General features: G+C 43.1%; 1 protein-coding gene across 2 annotated transcripts in view; it reads right to left on the minus strand.

The window, feature by feature from the left end:
- Positions 1–24,289, minus strand: part of TET2 (tet methylcytosine dioxygenase 2) — a 202,318-nt gene that overhangs the window by 68,763 nt on the left and 109,266 nt on the right. For both annotated transcript variants that reach the window (XM_033956759.1, XM_033956768.1), the window contains exon 3: positions 22,397–22,487. In XM_033956759.1, coding sequence (XP_033812650.1) covers positions 22,397–22,487 — 91 coding nt within the window. The remainder of the gene's footprint in view (positions 1–22,396; positions 22,488–24,289) is intronic.

Here is a 24,289-nt window from a genome sequence, read left to right on the forward strand (position 1 = left end):
TCTTCTTGTAATCCCTTCCATTCATGAAATCTTCTAAGAGACTACGCGTAAATCAATCTTTTCCATTATGGCTTCGACACTATAGAACGCAATGCCCAACGAACTCGGACAAGAATCATCATTATCGTTATTCAAATCCAAACTTAAAACCTTCCTATTTCAAGACGCTTTCAATATGGGTTAACGCTTTTCTACTTTATGAAGAAATACAGAAGAGATTTCCTCCCTGTGTCTCTTTCTCCTTTAATTTTATTGTAACTTTATTTCTGTTCCCCAGCTTCCCTATGTCTCTTCTTGGTCAAGTCTGTTTATCTCCCCCCTAATATTTTAGAATAGTAGTTCCAAACTCTGTCCTGGAGGACCACCAGCCAGTCAGATTTTCGGTTTTCAGGACAGCCCTAATGAATATGCATGGGGCAGATTTGCATGCCTGTTGCCTCCATTGTATGCAAATTTCTCTCAGCATTATTCATTAGGGCTATCCCAACAACCCAACTGGCTGGTGGTCCTCTAGGACAGGGTTGGGAACCATTGTTTTAGACTATGTATTCTTTTAAAACTTTTATTGTATTTACTTACTGTAAACCGTCTAGATCAGGGGTGGGCAACTCCGGTCCTCGAGGGCCAGAATCCAGTCGGGTTTTCAGGATTTCCCCAATAAATATGCATGAGATCTATTTGCATGCACTGCTTTCAATGCATATTCATTGGGGAAATCCTGAAAACCCAACTGGATTCCGGCCCTCGAGGACCGGAGTTACCCACCCATAGTCTAGATCAGTGGTTCCCAACCCTGTCCTGGAGGACCACCAGGCCAATTGGGTTTTCAGGCTAGCCTTAATGAATATGCATGGAGCAGATTTGCATGCCTATCACTTCCATTATATGCAAATCTCTCTCATGCATATTCATTAGGGCTAACCTGAAAACCCGATTGGCCTGGTGGTCCTCCAGGACAGGGTTGGGAACACTGGTCTAGATACTTGGGATAGACGGTATAACAAGAAATGAATGAAACTTGGATAGAGAGAGGACATGACTGAGCAGCACTCACAAGGACACATCCACCTCACCAGTCCATGTACAAATCCCCACATGCAGCCACTGCATACACGTGATGTAGTCTGACAGCACATATACCCATAGACCAGGGATCTCAAAGTCCCTCCTTGAGGGCCGCAATCCAGCTGGGTTTTCAGGATTTCCCTAATGAATATGCATTGAAAGCAGTGCATGCACATAAATCTCATGCATATTCATTGGGGAAATCCTGAAAATCCGACTGGATTGCGGCCCTCAAGGAGGTACTTTGAGACCCCTGCCGTAGACTTATGCGAAGAGGAATAATAAGGCACTGCTTAGATCTCTGCCATTTGCCTGCTCCTCCAGCATTTACTAGGCCAGGGGTAGGCAATTCCAGTCCTCGAGAGCCAGAGCCAGGTCAGGTTTTCAGGATGAATATGTAAGAGATGGATTTGCATGCATTGCCTCCTTGAAATGCAAATCTATCTCATGCATATTTATTGTGGATATCCTGAAAACCTGACCTGGCTCCGGCTCTTGAGGACCAGAATTGCCTACCCCTTTACTAGGCCCACACATTCTTCCCAGCTAACAAGCACTAGGAAACACATCACTAGTCCTGTGCCACACAGGAGTGGCAGAGGAGGGTGACAAGGTAGGAGTCATGAAAGGTCAGCAACTAGCAGGACAAACATACAACCCTGTGTAGGGGGTCGTGGAGTTGCTGTCAGTACCCTCATGATGAAGGGAAGGATAACTGAAGGGGGAGCACACATGAGCAGAGGAATAACAAATTTGAGAAGGACCGTGCAGCACAACTTTCATGTAGGGCACGGCTGCACCCCTTCCATCTCGCAACTCAACACCTTCTGCCACTAACATCATGTAAGTGGCTTGCACTAGTGCTGCCCGATTCACAATTCGAATCGATTCTCTGATTCACTTTGGGTGAATCAATTCGAATCGGTTTGTTATTGAAGAAAATCAGACTTATCGATTCGTTGACCCCCTTGCAAAACCGGAAGTTACATCGAAGCAAGGACTCCAGTGGCAGAGGGAAATCCTGAACAGATCTCTGGTGCAGATCAGCGGAAGCAAATCTCTCTCCTTCCCATCAGCAAGGCTCTCTCCTCTCCTCCCTGGCCAGGCAAAAGCGGCGGTAGCGAATGCAATTCAGTACCCTGCCACTACTCAGGGCATCTTCTCTCCATTTGGGCGCCCAAGCGGAAACAGGAAATGTACACTGAGGGTGGGCCGCAGTGCAGAGAAGACGCAAGGAGTAGTGGCAGGAGTGGATCGCTACCGCCACTGGCAGACCTCTTCCCAGATGCATCCCTCCTGCCGGACTCTCTTTGGGAAAGGTGCGGGGGTGTGGTGGTGGTGGGGGCTTAGGAATGCCATAAAAAAATAAAAAAAGGTAGATGGAGGGAGAGGGGAGATGGGGAGTTGGTGGACTAGAGGAAAGATGGGGAGAAGATAGATGGGAGAAATTAAATTGGTGTAGGGGGAGATCATGGAGAGGGGAGATGAGGGAAGGATAGAAGAAATAATGATCTAAAAACAGGAGAGGGAGAGAGAGAGTGTGGACAATGGGATTTAGGGAGGGAAGGAACAGAAAGGGAGAGAAGTTGGACACAAAGGATGGTATGGAGGGGGGATAGAGATACTGGATAGGAGGGTAGTTGGGAAGAGAAAGGGAGACATGGTGGACCCAGGGGTGGTGGGGAAGGAGAGAGAGGTGAAGGATGAAAGGGTAATTCAGAAAAGTTGGATCTGTGGATGGAGACGAAAAAAAGGAAAGATACCAGACCTCCGGGGTTGGGAAGGGAAACAGAAAGGGAGGAGAGATGGCAGATGGATGGTTAGCACGGAGAAAGAAGAAAGAAGGAGACCCTGGCAAGCAAGTTATCAGAAGACAACCAGAGCTGGGTACCGATAAGATCTGAATAATGATCAGACAACAAAAGGTAGAAAAAAAAATTTTATTTTCTATTTTGTGGTGTTAGACCACGATCGTGAGCTAGGATTTAAGAGAGAGGGGAAAAGTCTTTTTTGTTTGTTTATTTTGTTTACAACACAGCGCCAGTGTGTTTAGGAGAAGGCAAAGTGGGTGAAGAGGCTATAAAATAAACCCACCAGGATATTTGAAAAAAAACATCCACTTGGACAGGAATATCAAATCTAATCGAAAAATCGATTCAATAGGCTGAATCGAATCAAATCAAAATTTTTTTTCCTGAATCGGGCAGCACTAGTTTGCACACAGCCTACTTGACAACATAATGCAGTGAGGGTCATAGCCTAGGAGGTGCATGTGAAAGGAATGTAGCAGGACAGGTTTCAATAGAAGTAAAGCCCAGATGTCTCTAGTTGTCCTCCTTACTTCCATTGCTTTCAGTAGAAGGAATTTAAAGAGATTGGAAATAGTCCAAAACACGGCAGCAAGATTGATCTTTGGAAAAAAGAAATTTGAGCGTGTTTCTTCTATACTGAAAGTGCTCCATTGTCTGCCAGTTCATTTCAGAATTAAATCTAAATGTGCCAGTATAATTTTTTTAAATAATACATGGGATCTTCACACCACTGGTAACTTTATCTGAATTCTTTGCGACCTGCAACCTCAAGACTGTCCCAAATGTTTAAGCTTTTTTCCCCTTCTGTTAAGGGTGTTAAAACTATGGGATATATCTCTCTATCCTTTACATATATTTTTGCGACTATCTGGAATGCATTTCCTTATGAAATTAGATCTTTTGTATCACTTCATCTATTTAGGAAATCAGTGAAAACTTATTTTTTTCCAACAAGCCTTAGATGAATATAAAACTGATCTTATTTAGTATTATGGTGAACAAATAGATTTGATTCCTTCTATGTCCTATTATTGTCCTTTTATAACATAGTGGAAACTGAAGATTTTGGGGATGACTCGGTATATAAACTTAAGGATTGGATGTCTCAATCCGTCCTCCTTTTTCTGGAGCCATATGGTTACCCTATCCAAAGGAAACCTCTAGAAAGCACCATGAGGCTGAACCTATGCAATGAAATGGTGGGACACACTCACTTCCACACAGATTGAAGACCTGAAGAAGAGGGCCAGGTAGCTGCACCGAAAGAGACCAGAGTGGCTCTGCTGTGGTTGTGTGTTTGGGGAGGGGGTGGTGGGGGGGGGGTTCCTGTTCTCAGATGGAAGAAGGAGCAGACCAGAACCAAGTACTTCCTTATGATCCACAATGAGAGCATAAGCATTGCCATACTGGGACAGACTGAAGGTCCATCAAGCCCAGTATCCTGTCTCCAACAGGGGCCAATCCAGGTCAAAAGTACCTTGTAAGATCCTAAAAGAGTAAAACAGTTTTATGCTGCTTATCCTATAAACAAGCCATCTTAATTTATGTATTTTAAAAATTTATTACCAGCTTAAAACCTGAGGGGCTCATAATCGAAACAGAAAAACATCTAAAAACCGGCCTAAATCAGCACTTGGATGATCAGTGAGACAAGTCATCCTAGTGCCGATAATCGAACCGGGTTTTAGACGTATTTAAAACCGACCTAGGCCTTCACAGTGCTGCTGAATGACCAGAGCTAAAAGGGGTGTGTCAGATTCTTCACACTTTCAAAAAATAAAAGAACAAGAGGGCATTCAGAAAAGTTGAAAGGGGACAGATTCAGAACGAATGCTAGGAAGTTCTTCTTTACCCAGCGTGTGGTGGACACCTGGAATGCGCTTCCAGAGGGCGTGATAGGGCAGAGTACGGTACTGGGGTTCAAGAGGGAATTGGACAACTTTCTGCTGGAAAAGGGAATAGAGGGGTATAGATAGAGGATTACTGCACAGGTCCTGGACCTGTTGGGCCGCCGCGTGAGCGGACTGCTGGGCACGATGGACCTCAGGTCTGACCCAGTAGAGGCATTTCTTATGTTCTTATGAGTGTCGAGGGTGGGATTTGAGCAGGATGTGGGTCATCCTAGACTTAGTCGTACTGCATGTATAACCAAAAGTTTTACTACACTGCCTAGACGGAACCTGGACGGTGTGACTTAGGCCATTTAAAACCAGGTCTAAGAACATAAGAATTGCTGCTGCTGGGTCAGACCAGTGGTCCATCGCGCCCAACAGTCCGCTCACTCGGCGGCCCCCAGGTTAAAGACCAGTGCCCTAACCGAGACCAGGTCTACAGAAGGTATTCAAAGTGACCAGATAAGCACTGCAAACACAAAGTACAGACCCACACACACAGCCCCAGTAATCACCCCCCCAAAAAAAAAAAAAAATATCATAATAACAATTTTACATATCTGCCTCCAGAACATCAGCATCTGGCAGCCTGGCATAGAAAAGCCTAATAGAGCTGCACAGAGGTGGCTTCAGTGGTCTTGGGGGTGGGTTAGTGAACCATGGAGAGGAGGACCAAGGCCCATAAGCCACTCTAATCACTGCATTAATGATGAAAAATATGCATCCCCCCAAAAAAACCCTAACCCTTTTGTACTGCCATATAAGTGGCTCCTGCAGCCATAAGGGCTATTGGGGTGGTAGATAGGTGGGTCTAGTAGATTCTGGGGATGTTTTTGGGGCTCACCATGACCTATAAGGGAGCTGTAATGAGATGTTTATGTGGGACCCTTTTTGTGAAGTTCACAGCAGTGGCATGTAAGGTACCCCACTACTCTGGTGCCATGTATGGGTGTCCAGCCCATCACTTTTCTGGCCCCTCTCACGTCCAAAAGGTCTTTTTCTAGGCGTTTGTGACTTGGACAAATTTTTGGACGAAAATGGGGTATAAAGGTGGACGACTTAGCAGTCTGGGCAATCAGACGGCTGGACGTACAGTTAGACGATTATCGAATAAAAAAACAAAAAAATGTTGGACGTATTTTTCGAAAATGGACCTTTTCCCGTGTCCGACTTTGGGCGACTTGCGACTTAGACCCAAAATGGACTTAGACGTTTCTTTTGATTATGCACCTCCACGTGAGTTATATAAAAAAAATACAGTAAAATCAAATACCAAAACCTAAGACATCAAATTCTAAAAAGGGGAAGTATATAACTGATTTACTACATAATCATTTCTTCTCTCATTTCCCTATATACACACATTCCTCCTCAAAGTCAATAATCAATTATCACATAAACGCCTACCTAAATAACTATGGTCCACTTTTACCAAGCTGCGCTAAGGTTTTTTAAAAAATCATCGGCCACTGTGATAAAAGTTCCGATGCTCACTGAAATTTTATGAGTGTCGGAGCTTTTACAGCGATGGCGGCGATAAAAAAACAAACAAACCCTAACGCGGCTTGATAAAAGGGGGCCTATGTTTTTATTGCCTTACAAAACTGGTCATAGCTCTTAAATAACCTCATGTTGCCTGGCAACTTATTCCACATTTTTGCTGCTGCAATTGAAAAAGCAGATTGCTTTGTTGTCACATCAACCACTAACTGCATTAATGATTCAGAACTTAGGTTTCTTTTAGGAATATACATAGACAATACTTGTTTCGAATACCAAAGTGCATGATCATAAAAAATATGATATACAATCATCAAAACCTTAAACTGGGCATGGTGGGGGGATTGTGGCACCAGGAAGACAGGGAAAAAAATGCTTGAGTACCTAAATAAATCCATGTGAACCATTCTGAGCTCCACTGGGAGAATGGTATAGGAAATTGAATAAATAAATAAACTGAATTCTCCAAATAATTGGCAGTCAGTTCAGTTTCAATACTGGCACCACTGAAACATATCAATTTACTCCTGTTACTACTCTAGCTACAGCATTTTGAATTATTTGTAATGCCTGCATTTTACATTTTGGTAATCCCATATATAATACATTGCAGTAATTGATCTTACAGAATACTAGGCTTTGCAAAACATCTAGAAAACCCTTCATAATTAGTAATGGTTTTAACCTCTTTAGTAAATGCAACTGAAAAAAAGGCTGACTGGACAACTTGAACTACCTGTTCTTTCATTGTTAATTGCCAATCCAATATCACTCCCAATAAATGCTTTTCTTTTTTTTATGGTGATCATATGATTTTTCAATTGTACATCCCTAGGCCAATATATCTCCTTTTTACTTCCTATAACCATAATCTCTGTTTTAGCTATATTTAACACCAAACTGTTCTCTTTCATCCATTGTTCAATGATATCCAAACATGATCCACACTGATCTCTAAACCCCTGATCCCGGGATAAATAACTGCACATCATCCTTAGGCATGTGGACAGCCACATAGCAGGAGGGAGAGAGGACCGACTGGTGACCTGCCTTCCAGGAGCAAGAACCAAGGACATCGCGGACAAAATTGGAAGGGGCGGAGACAGAAGAGACCGCTGTAGTGATCCACATCGGGACGAATGATGTCAGCAGGAGAGACTACAAAAGAAGCACGCTACTAGAACAGTTCAAGATTCTGGGAAGGAAGCTGAGGATGAGGGCCCAGAAGATAATGTTCTCAGAGATCCTACCAGTACCGAGGGCAGATGTGAAAAGGCAGGAGGAACTACAATCAATAAATGCGTGGATGAGAAGATGGTGCGAGGAAGAAGGATTCCACTTCGTGAGGAACTGGACAGCGTTTTGGGGCAAGAGCAAGCTCTACAGGAAAGCTGGACTCCACCTGAGCGCAGCGGGAACTAAACTCCTAGCAAACAACGTCAAGAGAGGAATGGACCTGGCTTTAAACTAAGAAGAAGGGGAAAGCCGACAGTTGACCTAGGGTCGACGATTCGGAAGACGGTATCCTGTGAAGATACTGAGGGGAAAAATGGCTGGGAAGAAACAATGGATAAATTGCAGGAATCGACTAACCCAGAAGAGGTTACAATGTTTACAGCAAAAGAAAAGAAATTAAGGACCGAAGCACAGAGAAAGGAAAGGAGGACAACAAAATATCAAGATCTAAATTGCATATATGCTAATGCAAGGAGCCTAAGAAACAAAATGGGGGAACTAGAAGCCGTGGTCGATGCAAAAGACATCGACATCATTGGAATCTCTGAAACATGGTGGAATGAGGAAAGCAAATGGGATACAGCACTGCCGGGATACAAGCTCTATCGCCAGGACAGGGCAGGACAAAAAGGAGGTGGAATAGCCCTGTACATAAAAGAAAGCATACAATCCACAAGAATGGACACAGCAGAGACGACCAACAAGCTGGAATCTCTATGGGTTAAAATACCAGGAAGGAAAGGGCCTGAAATAAAGATGGGCCTATATTATCGCCCACCCGGGCAAACCGGAGATATCGATGAGGAAATGGAAGCCGAGATGAAGCGAGAATGCAAAAGTGGCAACACGGTTATTATGGGAGACTTCAACTACCCCGGGATAGACTGGAGGCTTGGAAGCTCGAAATGCGCTAGGGAGACAAAATTCCTGGAAGCCACACAAGATTGCTTCATGGAGCAGCTTGTTAGAGAACCGACGAGAGGAAATGCCACTCTGGATCTAATCCTAAATGGGTTAAGAGGACCTGCAAAGGACGTTGAAGTAGTGGGGACGTTGGGAAACAGCGATCATAATATGATCAAGTTCAAGGTTGAGGTAGGAGTATCAAAAGGCAAGAGATCCATAATGACAACCTTTAACTTCAAGAAAGGAAACTACGAAGCAATGAGGGAATTGGTAAGGAAGAAACTTAGGAACACTTCCAAAACATGGCTAATGGTAAATCATGCCTGGTCCTTCTTCAGGGACATGGTGAACGAGGTGCAAAATCTGTATATCCCCAGATTCAGGAAGGGGTGCAAAAAGAATCGAACAAAAGACCCGGCGTGGATAACCAAAATAGTGAAGGAAGCGATAGGCAATAAGAAAAATTCATTCAAGAAATGGAAAAAGGACAAGTCTGAGGGGAACTGGAAAGAGCACAAGAAGTATCAAAAAGAATGTCACCGTGAGGTTCGGAAAGCTAAAAGAGAGTATGAAGAAAGGCTAGCCAGGGAAGCAAAAAATTTCAAACCGTTCTTCAGATATGTTAAAGGGAAGCAGCCAGCTAGAGAGGAAGTGGGACCGCTAGACGACGGAGACAGGAAGGGAGTGGTGAAGGAGGAGAAGGTAGTGGCAGAAAGGCTTAACATGTTCTTCTCATCTGTATTTACTAACGAAAACACGTCCAACATGCCGGAACCTGAGCAATTCTTCAACGGAAGTCAAGCAGAAAAATTAACATTCATAGAAGTGAGCATTGAGGACGTTCGCAAGCAGATAGAAAAACTAAAAACTGACAAATCCCCGGGTCCGGAGGGCATACATCCAAGGGTTCTGAAGGAATTAAAGGAGGAGATAGCGGAACTACTGCAGCAAATTTGCAACTTATCCCTGAAAACAGGCGAGATCCCGGAGGATTGGAAGATAGCCAACGTTACGCCCATCTTTAAAAAGGGATCAAGAGGTGATCCGGGAAACTACAGGCCAGTGAGCCTGACTTCAGTTCCTGGGAAAATGGCAGAAGCACTGATAAAAGAAAGCATTGATCAACATTTTGAAAAGCACGAACTTCTGATAGCCAGCCAGCATGGTTTCTGCAAGGGACGATCGTGCCAAACAAACTTATTGCACTTCTTTGAAGGGATTAACAAACAGATGGACAAAGGAGACCCCATTGACATCATATATCTAGATTTCCAAAAAGCCTTTGACAAGGTGCCCCATGAACGCCTACTCCGGAAACTAAAGAATCATGGGGTGGAAGGAGACGTACATAGATGGATCAGAAACTGGTTGGAGGGTAGAAAACAAAGGGTAGGAGTGAAGGGCCACTACTCCGACTGGAGGAGGGTCACGAGTGGTGTCCCGCAGGGCTCGGTGCTCGGGCCGCTACTATTTAATATCTTCATAAATGATCTAGAAACAGGGACGAAGTGCGAGATAATAAAATTTGCGGACAACACTAAACTATTTAATAGAGCTCGGACTACAGAGGAATGTGAAGAATTGCAAAGGGACTTGAACAAACTAGAAGATTGGGTGACGAGATGGCAGATGAAATTCAACATTGAGAAATGTAAGGTATTACATGTGGGGAGCAGAAACTCGAGGTACAACTATACAATGGGAGGGATATTATTGAATAAGAGTACCCAGGAAATGGACTTGGGGTATTGGTGGACATGACAATGAAGCTGACAGCAGTGTGCAGCGGCCGCTAAGAGAGCGAATAGAATGCTTGGTATAATCAAAAAGGGTATTACAGCCAGAACGAAAGAGGTTATCCTGCCGTTGTATCGGGCAATGGTGCGCCCGCATTTAGAGTACTGCGTCCAATATTGGTCGCCGTACCTTAAAAAGGATATGGCGTTAGTCGAGAGGGTTCAGAGGAGAGCGACGCGTCTGATAAAAGGGATGGAAAACCTGTCATATGCTGAGAGATTGGAGAAGCTGGGTCTCTTTTCCCTGGAGAAGAGGAGACTTAGAGGGGATATGATAGAGACTTATAAGATCATGAAGGGCATAGAGAGAGTAGAGAGGGACAGATTCTTCAAACTTTCGAATAATAAAAGAACAAGAGGGCACTCGGAAAAGTTGATAGGAAACAGATTCAAAACAAATACTAGGAAGTTCTTTTTTACCCAACGTGTGGTGGACACCTGGAATGCGCTTCCAGAGGACGTGATTGGGCAGAGTACGGTACTGGGGTTCAAGAAAGGATTAGACAAATTCCTACTGGAAAAGAGGATAGAGGGGTATAGATAGATTACTGCACAGGTCCTGGACCTGCTGGGCCACCGCGTGAGCGGACTGCTGGGCACGATGGACCTAGGGTCTAACCCAGCAGAGGCATTTCTTATGTTCTTATATGCATAAATTTGATAATTCACTTTCAGTTCCTCAAAAACAATTCCTAAAGGGGCCATAAAAATATTAAATAACATTGCCAAAAAGGCAGAACCCTGCAGTACCCCATTAAATATAACAACCCTTGCAGACACTTTATCTCCACTCATAATTTTCTTTCAGGAAATTACCCAAACTTTTTTTAAACCCCGCTAAGCTAACCACTTTTACCATATTCTCTGGCAATAAACTGCAGAATTTAATTACAAGTTAATTGAAGAAATATTTTCTCTGATTTGTTTCAAATAGCTTCATTGCATGTCCCCCTAGTCCTTGTATTTTTGGAAAGAGTGAACAAACAATTCATGGGTATCCATTCCACTCCACTCAGTATTTAATAAATCTCTTATCATATCTACATATGAGTACTATCTCTACAGATAATCCAGCTGTTTCAGCTACATTCAGCACTTAGCTGCCACAATGAGAGCTCACATCCAGTGTATGCCATTTGAAAGAACTCATGCACAGCAATCACCACACCGTACAATGTTGCCACCTTACCTCACCCCACCCCATACCACAGATCCCTCTAGGGTTATTTCTATGTACTTCTCATCAGCATTCTCAAGGGCAGAGAAACTGATGAAGTTTTGGAGAGGCCGCATATCCTATGTCTTTCCTCTTTTCCAATGTTCTGCTGTCTCTGAAGGTGTGAGTGGCACTATCCAAAGACACAGAGATAACGGTGTTAGTTCTTAAATGGGGAATACTCCTTGAAACAGTTCAGAATGTGAAACGCTGAATTCATGTCGGAGCCCCATTCAGTATATCCACATAAGAATGAGATAAGTTTTTCTTAAATCAAATTATATTTATTTAAATTATTAGAAAAGTATTTTTAAAATATCTAAAGGCCAATGAGGAGGCTGGCTGCTTGTATACTTGAGTTTTACATGAAATATGAGACTTGAGTGCAGCCGCTGAGGCCATTAACAAAACTGAACTGAATTGAATAAATGAAGATGAGTAGATGTCTAATATGAGATAAGATTTTTGAAATATAATATGAAATTTCTGTGAAACAATGAAATGAGATGAAGAATAATGAAAGACAATAGAGTGTGGCATTAATTGAAGTTTAGGTTATTAATTTTGCACTCACTCATAAACAATAATATTTGAGTTAGGAATATCCAAAGAGAGTCATAGTCCCTGTGCCGAACCCAATTCCATGTCAGGCTCCTCTTTTTCAAATCATTGATGTCACCAACCAGTAAATAAAGTGGAAAGGCCATCTGCTGATCCAAATAATCACCATGTCTGTGAGGTAGGTCCATAGTAACTTGTAGCATTGTGCATTTTCACCATCCCCCCTCCCCCCTTATACCTTAAGGGAGTATTTCTTTAGGGTAGGGCCGTGAGCCGGGACCAGCACTAGGCTGGCAGCCCGTTGCAAGCACTTCCACACAGTCTCTTGCTCCTCCATTTAATCAAAACCACACCACCGGATGATGAATCGAGCTTCCAACTTTATTCTCCTCAACAGGTAAACGAGACGACTTCCGGAAATTGCTTAGTTGTTGTACTCACAGAGTCTCTATTTTCATTAGTTATTTCAGTTAATAGCTCTCCTGGAAAAGATCCTCTATTTCGGATGGACCTTGATCTAATGGTGGAGATAGTCCAAAAGAGAAATCTCCCGCTCAAAACAGGTCTTAAAAACCCTTTGGAGTGAGATCATACTTCCTTCCTAGACCCCTCCCCAGAGCCCAAAAGCTGCCTTAGTCTCTTTATATTAGTTGAGTCAGAAAGGTACTCTCAGCCCCTTTCTACAGGGAGCTTAGCAGATCTACTACTAATAATTTCTATAGTTCTATTAGACATAAGCAGCACTGTACATCATAGACAGTCCCTGCTCAAAAGAGCTTACAATCTAGTCAAGACATACAAACTGGACACAGAAGTGCTTCAATACACCGTGCTCAGTTGGGGGAATTGCAGAGGGAATGATAAAAAATATATTGGTGCTTAGCAGGTGGGCTGGAGTTTGGATTTGAAAGCATCTTCAAAGAAGTGGGCTTTGAGGCTGGATTTGAATACTGCCAGAGGCGAAGCTTGACACACCAAGTCATGCAGTTTGTTCCAGGCAAACGGTGCCACAAAATAGAAGGGATGGAGTCTGGAGTTGGCCGTAGAGGAGAAGGGTACAGATAAGAGAGATTTTACCGATAAGCAGAGTGCCCAAAGAGGAGAATGGGGAGAGAGGAGAGATACTGAGGAGAAGTTTGAACTGTATGTAGAAATGGATAGTGAGCCAATAAAGTGACTTGAGGAGAGGGGGTAATGTGGGCATAGCAATATTGGTGGAATATGAGACATGCGGCAGAGTTCTCAGCAGACCGAAGGGGAGAGAGATGGTTTAGCAGAAGGCCAGTAAGAAGCAGGTTGCAATAGTCTAGGCGAGAGGTGACGAGGGTCTTGGCAGTGCGCTCAGAAAGAAAGGGTCTGATTTTAGCGATATTGAAGAGGAAGAAATGACAGGTTTTTGGCAGTCTGTTGGATATGTGAAGAGAAGGAGAGAGATGAGTCACAGATTACCCCAAGGTTATGAGCCGACGAGACTGGGAGGATGAGGGTGTTGTTCACAGAAAGAACAGGGGAAGAGGAGAGACAGGTTTAGGTGGAAAAATAAGGATCTCAGTCTTGGCCAAGTTTAACTTTAGATGGCAGTGAACCATCCAGGTAGTGATGTCAGACAGGCAGGTTGAAACGCAGGACTGAATGTCTGCCAAGATTCCAGGCGTAGAGAGATAGATCTGTGCGCTGTCGGCATTAGAAGTAATACTGAAAGCCATGGGAGAAGATTAGAGCACCAAAATGGTCCCAGGACAGAGCCTTGAGGTACATTGACTGACAGTGGGATGGCAGTAGAGGAGGATCCATCACAGCCACTGGCATAGGAAGGGTGGGAGTCACTCGGGGCAGTGGTACCCCTTGCCCTCTTCTATACCCCTCTGCTCTGTTCCCACCCCCCTGCCGTGCATTCACCCCTTCCATTCCCCCATACCTGTTTAGTTTCACCAGCATGAGCAGCATCTTCAACTTGCTGTCCATACTGGCATCGGCTCTCCCTCTAATGTCACTTCCTAACTCTCCCTCTGACATCACTTCCTAGTCGCGAAACCTGGAAGTAACGTCAGAGGGGAGCGCTGAGGCCAGTGCAAGCAGCAGGTTGGAGCTGCTGCTCGCGCCGGCAAAGAGCTAGAGGTATGGTGGGAGGAAGTGAAAGCGCATGTGCAGCAGGGAAGGAACAGGGGCAGAGAGGAGGAGAGGTACCAGCGTCCCCACCAAGATGGTGCCCGGAGCAGTCCGCCACAACATCAGATCCTGGGAGGGGCCTTAGGCATCTGGGCCAATCAGGGCTTTAGGCCACTCCCAGTGCATTCCAGGATGCACCGGAAAGGAGAAGACCCGCCATTTTGAAGAGGCGGGCCTGCTGGTAGGAGGGAGTGAGTATCCCTCCTGCCAATTTAATTTAAAGGGGGGGATTGTCAGGGAGGGTGTGGTTCTTGAGGCAGTATGGAGTGGAGATTCCTCTTGACAACTCAGTTTAAATGTGTGTGTGCATGTGTGTGTAAGGGGGGGGGGAGGTCAGGGTGTTGTTGAGGTCTTCCTGACAGGAGTGGGCATCCCTCCTGTTGATCTTTGTTATTGTATTCTTATCATCTCTTACATTTATCATGTCTTCTAGTTACATTATCTCACTAGACTCTACTCCTCTATCCTGTACACTCAACCTAACCTTCATAGGTCTTTTACTATTTTCTTTACACAATACAACACTTTTGCTCTATGCCTAAACCTCATCTTATAACATATCATGAAACTTTTTTGATTTTAAAGAAATTTAATACCTCTACCTCAACTATTATCGCTACCATTTCACATTACATCGTGAATTTACTACTGAAATTCTCTCAGTAACTAAATAATAACTCTACACTCCCCTATTAACCCCAAATTGATTTTCTTCAATGCTTCTTTCTCTTATCAATGTGATAATTAGGTCTCAACCCCAATTTAGCAGCACCTTGATTTTATCATGGCTTTTCCTATACTGTACTTCTTTTCAATGTGACAATAGGATCTCTCCCCTATTGGCAGCACATTGAAATTCGATTCCTCCCAAAAATATATTTCACTTCTTCTTTCTTCCATCTTTTGGCCACATTTTTTTCTTATACAAAAACCTTGAGCTCCTTTTACTAAGCCGCGTTAGGGCTTTAATGTGCAGAATAGTGCGCGCTAAATTGCCGCCCGCGCTAGACCTTAATGCCAGCATTGAGCTGGCATTAGTTCTAGCTGCGTAGCGCGGGTTTAGCATGCGTGCACTAAAAATGCTAACGCAGCTTAGTAAAAGGAGCCCCTGGTATTTCTCAAATATTTAACTTTATTTTACACATTATTATTTCCCCTTAAACGTTTTTCCCTTTTTCCAGTACCACAAATTCATCCCCAAAGCAATTTCTACATCACATTACAGAAAGGGATTGGGACTTACATACCACTTTTTTTGTGTGTAATTTTTAATGTACCTTTCTCTTAACATCATACAGTATTCTAAGTCCAGTCTTTATATTACATTTCAGCCATACCACAACGGGTCGGGCTTCTCCTTTTCTAGGATCTTTACTCCAGAGGATCCCAGCCCCTGACCAGTTCTGCTTGGAGAGTTGCAGGAGCCGGTCTGGGTTCACTACTCCCCATACTAGACTACCCTCCAGTCCCATATCTGGAAATCTCTGTCTCTCACAAAGAGAGACTAGTTGGTTCAGTCTGGCTCTCTCTCTGGAAAATTTATTTTTGCATACCCGACAACACAGCTGCACCAAAAACTTGGCATCCTGGGCCCCACAGACTATGTGACCCACAAGGTTCCCATCCTCAACCAGGATTTCAATGGCGGTAATCGACCGGTGCATCATCATTAATGTTTCTGCAATGCAGTCTCGTCTGACCTCGCTCTCCCCTTTGAAATCCTGGGTCAGGGTGTGGTTCTAGTCTACATCCTGCTCACTCACACCGGAACCCCTCCTTGGTTCTCCTCTGAAGTCATTATGCTGGCTGTCCCACAAATGCTAGAACCGAGGGGAGCAGCTCCTCCTTCTTCCCCAGTGCTTCCTGCTGATAGGGAAAAATCGCCATCTTGGTCTCCTCCCACTCATATTCCATGTCCTCAGTATTCACAGTTCCCGAAGAGACCTCGTCTCATGGTCTCTCAATTCATCAAACCCCCAAAGGCAGGTCTCCATCCATACACTTTCTCCACTTAGTCCTCTGGTCTTTCTGGGATTCCCGCTCCTTATGCCCCACGTCGGGTGCCATTTTTGTATCCCTGGCTCCACCTGCATGTGGCCCATGGGCTCTGGCTAGCTCTTTGGGGTCAGAGCACCCTGCAGCCAGAGCTCACAAAAATATATGTCTCACTTTCAGACAGAGTCTATCAGCTCATACTCGAGCTTGGGCACAGGCTGGGGCCGGAGGTAAAATCCTGGGTCTCAGTCGCCTCACTGAGACCAAGCACTGCTCCCTCGCTGAAGGAAAATGGCCAAGTCTTTATTTAACTTGCCGATGGATTAACTATGGAACTATGCACACTTCTCCAGACGTATAGGCAGTCAGCAGGTTCAAAATACAGAATTTCCTAACAGTCTAACCACATTTTCTAGTGCAGTAGGTGTGTAATTTTGGACAACAGGGTATTCCCTCCATGAACTGAAAATTTCCTTTTTAAAATGTACTTTCTCTTGGGAGTTCTGATATTGAGAGGGCTATGGCCATGGAATGAACTGAGGGAGAATGGAGAATAGCACTATTCCCATTGCTCACAAAAATTTTAAATATTTTTCCCCCATTACATGCCACAGGAAGTAGAAACGGTGGGGGCACTGGGTTATGTGAGCCTAAAGTGGTAGCAGAGAAGTTGCTGTAGAAAGTGGCAGGAGACCATTGGCATTATTGAGGATAGGGGAGAAGGTACATGCTGTCTCACAAACTGTTTCCTGGTTTTCTCTGACTTTCTTCTTGATTAATTGCTGAATCATTGCTCCCCTCTTTACGCTTGATAAAACTGCAACCACTTCCCAGGTCTCAACTCAGCTCCTTGAGCTGGATGCTTGTTCCTTGGAGACTAGAGCAATATTCTGCAGGCAGCCCAGAACACAGTGACTTAGAGGGACATTTTCAATAGGATGTCTAAGTCTGAGTTTGGCATTTTGGGAAAGATATCCAGAAATCCAGTAGAGAAAATGTCCATTGTTAAAACAATAAGACATCTATCTTTTAAAAAAACAACAACAACCCTATCTAGATTTTTGGGTCCTTAGTACGTCTACCTTTTTTGGCCATTCTCGAATATAAATACATCCACATGAAAAACGCACAAAAGAAAATTTTCACCTAGGCAACCTGCATTTTTAGCAAACTGTTCAGACAGCTGAACATAGCAGAGGAGCTCTTCTAAGAAGTACTGTAGTGAATTTCACATTCAAAGTCCCAGGTACCGATGTCACTATATCTTGCTTATATTGCATGGTGAGTCCTCCAAAACTCACCCAAAACTTACTGTACCCACCTGTACACCACAACAATAGTCCTTAGACCTGCAGGTGTCATCTTAATGTAGGTACGGTAGGTTTTTGAGGGCTCACCATACAATATAAGCAAGATATGGTGACATCTGTATCTGGAACTTTCAATGTGAAATTCACAGCAGTAACCTCTGCTCTCTGGGGTGAAATATCTGTGTTAACATCTGAAGCTGCTTGGGCTGAGAACTTTTTAACATCCCCTCGTAATACAGGCTAGAATGTACTGTTTTTTAAAACATCTTTGGGTAGTGGGAGGGGGGCAGTGACCACTGAGGGTTCATGCCTTAATCCCTCCAGTAGTCATCTGGTCACTTTGGGCACCTTTTTAACATTTAGATGCTTTAAAAACAGGTCTAGCTCCAAACATCTAAAAAAAGCCCAGGACCTTTTGTTAAAGGTTTGATTATACCAAGCAAAAATCGGAGTATAAAATTACTTTTTTAATGTTACATTTATGGACACTATTAAATATTTGAAGATATATGCTAGTATTTTGATAATCAAAGCTTTGATTATGCCTGATGAGCGTCCAAGTCCTAAGCCCGCCCAAAACATGCCTCTAACCCCCCCCCCTTAAGGTTTGGACGCACTGAAGACAAAACAACCAGAAAGATGTCTATAAAGTCTGTTTTGAGAATGCTCACTTGGATGTTTTGACTAATAAGAAGTCCAAGTGCTGGTTTATGCTTCCCTTTGGATATCTATCTTTCTTTGAAAATGAGCCCCTTAATATGAGTGCTGCTAGAACATGTTCTTCCACTCAGCATGTAATCTTTGAGGTTTCAAACTATGATCCTTGCTGGGTTTCCAAAGTTCAGGGTGATCATGTGGCAAAGAATCGGATGTGGACTCTGCAGGCAGAAAGGTGGCCATTGGTCTGGAAGCTGTGAGTGCCAGGGTAAGTGCTGGTGTTACCTGATATCTGGATTTCCCCATGGGTCTGGATTTTAGTTCCAGAAAATCTGGTAACCCTAGTAAGTGCTGCAGTGCAAAAGGGGATGAGGAACCAGTCCCAGAAAACAGGAATGTGCCTGGAGCCAGGGAAAGAAAAGCAAGGAAATGATCCAAGCCTGTGGTCAACGGGAAGTCACAAACTGAAGATGAGTTAAATCTACAAACAAAAGGAAGTTTCACCTATAAAGGAGAGTGAGAAATGGGAATTACTAAACCTGTATGGAATGGCAACTAGCTATGGAAAAGTACATTAGACCTTGCTGGGGAGTGGAGGGAAATAGAAGGATTGGGAAAATGAGAAGCAGAACAGTTTAAAAAGATTTAGGGAATAGGGCAGACCAAGAGCAATTAAATTCCCTGCCCCCAAATATAAAGCATCAAATTATGCTTATGCAGGAAGAGAACAATTAAAAACTACAGAGGGAGAATGGAGGTTGGGAGGGGGGGGGGAGATTAAATTTTGAAAAATGAAAAAAATTGGGGGAATAGAGTGTGGTGTAGATGGGCTGATGGAAAAGAGGGACTGGTTGGAGAAAAATGCTATAAATGGCTTGAATGGAGGGAGGGAGAGAGAATGCAGGTATGATGTTGACATAATGGATGGGAAGGAGAGAGTGGCTGGACTCTAGATTTTGATTTGTCCACATTCCCTGCCCCTGCTCTTGACATTTAGATACGGGCTGGTCCTCACTACCATTTGCTACCAGATGTATTTTGTTTTTCCTTTTTTGCTGGGTGAGGGGAAATTTGTTGTGAGTTATGAGTTGAGCACCCCTAATCATTTTCAAAAGTTGGCTCATTTTTGGAATAATAGGACTAAATGGAGCAGAGTAAGATTTAATTGGGCAATTGAGAGTTAGGTGAGAGCATAAAGGTACAACTACTTAGAGGAAGAGTGAGGCTTAACCACTGAGACACCACCAAAGAATTCTCCATGCCAAAAGAGAGATCTTCTCTGCCATTGAGTTGTTATCTATAGGAGGTGTACACTTGGGCATGTGGAGGGGCATAATCAAAAAATATGCCTAAGTCTGTTTTGGGCCCAAGTCACAAGCCACCCAAAGTTGGACATATCAAAAGTCCATTCTCGAAAAATACGTCCAAAATATATTTTTTTTGCGAGACTCATCTACTCCTACAGCCAGCCGTTTGATCATCCAGACCACTAAGTCGTCTGTTTTTATACCCCATTGTCGTCCAAAAATTTGTCCAAGTTAAAAACGCCTATAACAAGACCTTTTGGACATGGGTGGGGTCAGCAAAGTAATGGACTGGACATCCAGATGTGGCAACTCTCTGGGGCACTTTACAGAGCACTGCTGCGGACTTCACAAAAGGATGCCACATAAACATCTCACAACTCCTTTATAGGTCATGTTGAGCTCCCCAAAACACCCCCAAAACCTACTAGACCCACATGTCTACCACCCCAATAACTCTTATGGCTGCAGGTGGCACCTATATAGCAATACAATAGGGTTTTGGGAAGTTTTCGGGGTGCATGTTTCACCATGAATGCAGTAGATAGAGTGGCTTATGGGGGGGTGTGTGTGTGTGTGTGTGTGAGTCTGTACTTTGTGTCTGCAGTGGTTATCTGGTCACTTTAGATAACTTCTGGCCACTTAGCCCTGTTTTTAGATCACCTAAGTCACTACGTACAAATTCCATCTAGGCAGTCTCGTTAAACTTTCAGCTATACTTGCAGTACAACTAAGTCTAGGTCAGCCCACATCCCGCCCAAATCCCACCCTCACCACTCCTCCTAAAACCCCCCTTTCAGCTCTAGGCGTACAGTGGCACTGAAAATGCCTAAGCTGTTTTTAGATACGTCTAAAACCTGTTATGATTATCAGCACTTGGACGACCTGTCTTTTTGATCGTCCAAGTGCCGATTTAGGCGGGATTTTAGACGTACTTCTGTTTCGATTATGAGCCCCTTGTTGTTTATAGAATATATCCTCCACACTTGGTTGCTTGTGCTGCTCAGTGCACACCCACTCTTTATCACAGTGTCTCTGAAACATTTTTAGTTCCGGCACACTAAACGGAGCAAATGTTTTTCACGGCACATTATAATTGCAATTATAAAATTGCAAAACCAACAAAAAATTAAATTTGAGAGTTATTTATTTAAAGTTCTTTAAGCTATGTATGGGTAATTGTAACAACAGTGAAACTAAAGTAGAGAGACTAGAACTGTTAAATCAATGTAATGGATGTGCAAATTAACTCAAAACTTAGCTCTAGAGTCAACAAACACGCATTTCATCATCCACCATCTGAAGTCGTTCTCTTTTTTTTTTTCGATTTAATTTCTGTCAGAGCTGAAAATCCAAGTTTGCAAAGATAAGAATATCCAAACGGTAGCAAAGCCTTGATTGCTTTGTTGCTCAAGTTAGAATAACTACTGCATAAAAATAAAACTACTTGCCATTAGTTTTCAAGGACCAATCACATCAAAGAATGCTCATAATATTGACAGACTCATGCATACGTGACATACATGTCATCTATTCTAGTGTATATTTATGAAGGGAATTTTTAAAAATAAAGTAAAATTCTGGAATCTCTCGTAGCAGATCTGGAATCTCTTTGGGCCACACAGTTTGAGAGACACTATTTTACCACAAAAATGCCTCCTTACAGGGCATTTTGCATGTATGCGACACACTTTAAAAAAAAAAAAAGGAAAAGGGGATGGGATTTGTGGTTAAAATCAAACTGGTTTACCTATTATATACAGTACAGATCCTTATTTTGTACCTGGGGCAAAGGAGGGTTAAGTGACTTCCCCAGAATCACAAGGAGCTGCAGTGGGAATTGAACCCAAATACCTTGGTTCTCAGGCTGCTGCGCTAACAATTGTTCTACTCCTATGTTTTCCTGATTTAAAATACCTCTGACCATGTTCCTGGCTTTTTGGTAGCCCAATGTTGATTTTGCATGCACGAATGGCTCATAGATTTTACAGAATTGCCACCTATGCAGCAATGGTATTGATATAGATATAGAGATAGATATAAAGTAGATATTTGTACAGATACATAGGCTAATAGATAAGAACATACAGATTTTCATACTGGGACAGACCGAAGGTCCATCAAACCCAATATCCTGTTTCCAACATTGGCCAACCCAGGTCCCAAGTACCTAGCTAGATCCCAAGTAATACATAAAACAGATTTTATACTGCTTATCCTAAGAATAAGCAGTGGATTTCCCAAAGCCATCTCAATAATGGCCTATGGATTTCCTTTTAAGGAATTTATCAAAACCTTTTTTAAACCCTGCTAAGCTAACTGATTTCACCACATTCTCCGACAACGAATTCCAGCGTTTAATTACATGTTGTGTGAATAAATATTTTCTACGGTTTGTTTTAAATCTATTACTTAGTAACTTCATTGTATGCCCCCTAGTCCTAGTATATTTGGAAAGAGTAAATATGCGATTCACATCTACTCTTCCCATTCCACTCTGTATTTTATAGACCGCTATCATATCACCCCTGAGCTGTCTCTTCTCCAAGCTGAAAATCCCTAGTCACTTTAGCCTTTTCTCATAGAGAAGTCAAACATGTACCCTACACAGATGAATCAGTTTTTCTGTTTGGATGACTTTAGTTTCCTATTTTTGTCCTTGGCACAGTTTTTTCCAGCTGAGAAAGTCAGCCTTTGCACTGATCGCCAGTCTCCTTGGTGGGTGGGCTGGCTTGGCAGTGCTTGCTCTCGCCTGGAATAGTTGGCTCCTTTCCGAACATCCAAACTTCTATCAGGCAGCAGGTAATTAGCTCTGTCAAATACTATGATTTCTTTGGATGCCCAGCACAGTGTGTCATGCTGGCGCTACAAGGGAATTGATTTGCAATTGTTTACGTCTTCATCTGGGAAGGTTGAGCAACCCAGATACTCCAAAAGGATAAATGTTAATCTGTTCCATGCAATTTTCTGTTAATTACCTTTCCTCCATGATTTCTCTAATAGCAGCCACATTAGGCCCAGCTCCTAAATGGGTATAATAGGGACCTTCATCTTTTTCAATGATTTGCTCTGTTAAAATAATGAAAATTAATTACATTAGCACTTCATTTTTCAATTTGAAATTTACATGCTTAGGCTTTTAACCTAACAATCCAGTAATGTTGCCCAGAGAAATTTTTCACAGTGCATGCACGACAGAAACTGTCTGCAAAACTATTTTGCAGACTACAACAAAGTGGTACATTGAAACAATAGCTCGATTTCAGATCTCTTGCCCAGACACCTGTCCTCCTGTGCAAGAGAACTGATAATACATGGGTGCAAGCTGAGCAAATGTTCTGTGAATCAGGTGGAGAGAGGGAGAGGATCCTCAAGGTCCATGAGATGCAGCCAGAGACCAAAGAAATGTGGAAGAGAGAAAGAGGCTTGATGTAAAAAAAAAAAACGACAACCCATTTCCAACACCCTGTCCCATCAGCCAGTTGGGTTTCTGGGATAACCCTAATGAATATGCATGAGAGAGATTTGCATATAATGGAGGTGGCAGGCATGCAAATCTGCTCCATGCATATTCATTAGGGCTATCCTGAAAATCTGACTGGCTGGTGGTCCTCCAGGACAGGGTTGAGACCCACTGTTCTAGCCATTAGTAAGCCAGCAGCGATCGGTGTTTCTGTAAACGCTGACAGCCTATGGCTAATGTACCTGCATATTCTGTATCTATCTTAGAACTGGCACTGAATATCCAGGTTCTTGGTGACACCCGGAGGTTATGCAGCTACAGCCGATATTCAGTGCCATATCCACATAGCTAACCAAGCATAGTTAGGATTGTTTTTTAATGTGGTCCTGCATGCCTAGGTAGCTCTTTTTTTTTTTTCAAAACAATGAGATTTTAATACTTATCTTCAGTAAATATTAACGGTAGACAGCAGCACTGGAAAAACTGGACTTCAGCTTTGCTTTCAAAGCAAACGTTTTCTTTTTGCATGGGATAAAAATGTTAAATCAATGTTCTATAAATATGCCTAGGTAGCTCTAAGGGCACCAACACTACATTGCCAGTGCCTGCATAATTCCTGACTCCTCTTCAACCCCAGCACTAACATGAAAATGACTCAGACCTCAAAGGCGATATTCAGTCAAAGGCGATATTCAGTTAAGTGCTGCTGAATATCGACTTCTGTGTTACCTAACACGATTTAAACATAGAAACATGATGGCAGGTAAAGGTCAAATAGCCCATCCAGTCTGCCCACCCGCAGCATCCACTGTCTCCTCCTCGCCCTATGAGATCCCACGTGGACAGGAGTCTCACTCTTTCCCAGCTAAATCGCTTTGAAAAATCGACTACATATATATATCTTAGGAACCATAGAAGGAAGTGCTTTCTGGAATGATACAATTATTACAGTGAGAAAAACAGTGAAGGCAACCTTAGGTGCTCAATTTCTTTATTATAACTATTTAGACTCGACACTTAGGTGTTTCGGCCCTGTGGCCTTCTTCAGAAGCCTGAATGATATTAATTGTGAAAGAAATTGGAGATTGTCAGCTGATTATTGCCTTCTCAAACAATGTCCTTGATAATGGGAAAACTTAAATGAAAAGTGCATGCGTTCTTGTAACTCGGGTTTGACAGCTGCTGCTGGACACGCTAAACCGAAAGTGATACTTAAGTTTTTCTCATTATCAAGGACATTGTCAACTGATTATTGCCTTCTAAAACAATCTCCAATTTCTTTCATATTAATATCATTCAGACTCCTGAAGCAGGTCGCAGAGCCAAAACACGCACGTGTTAGTCCCTCCTCGAGGGCCGGAATCCAGTCGGGTTTTCTGGATTTCCCCAATGAATATGCATTGAAAGC

The sequence above is a fragment of the Geotrypetes seraphini genome, chromosome 1, assembly GCF_902459505.1.
Source record: "Geotrypetes seraphini chromosome 1, aGeoSer1.1, whole genome shotgun sequence".
In the NCBI taxonomy this organism is placed as follows: Eukaryota; Metazoa; Chordata; class Amphibia; order Gymnophiona; family Dermophiidae; genus Geotrypetes; species Geotrypetes seraphini.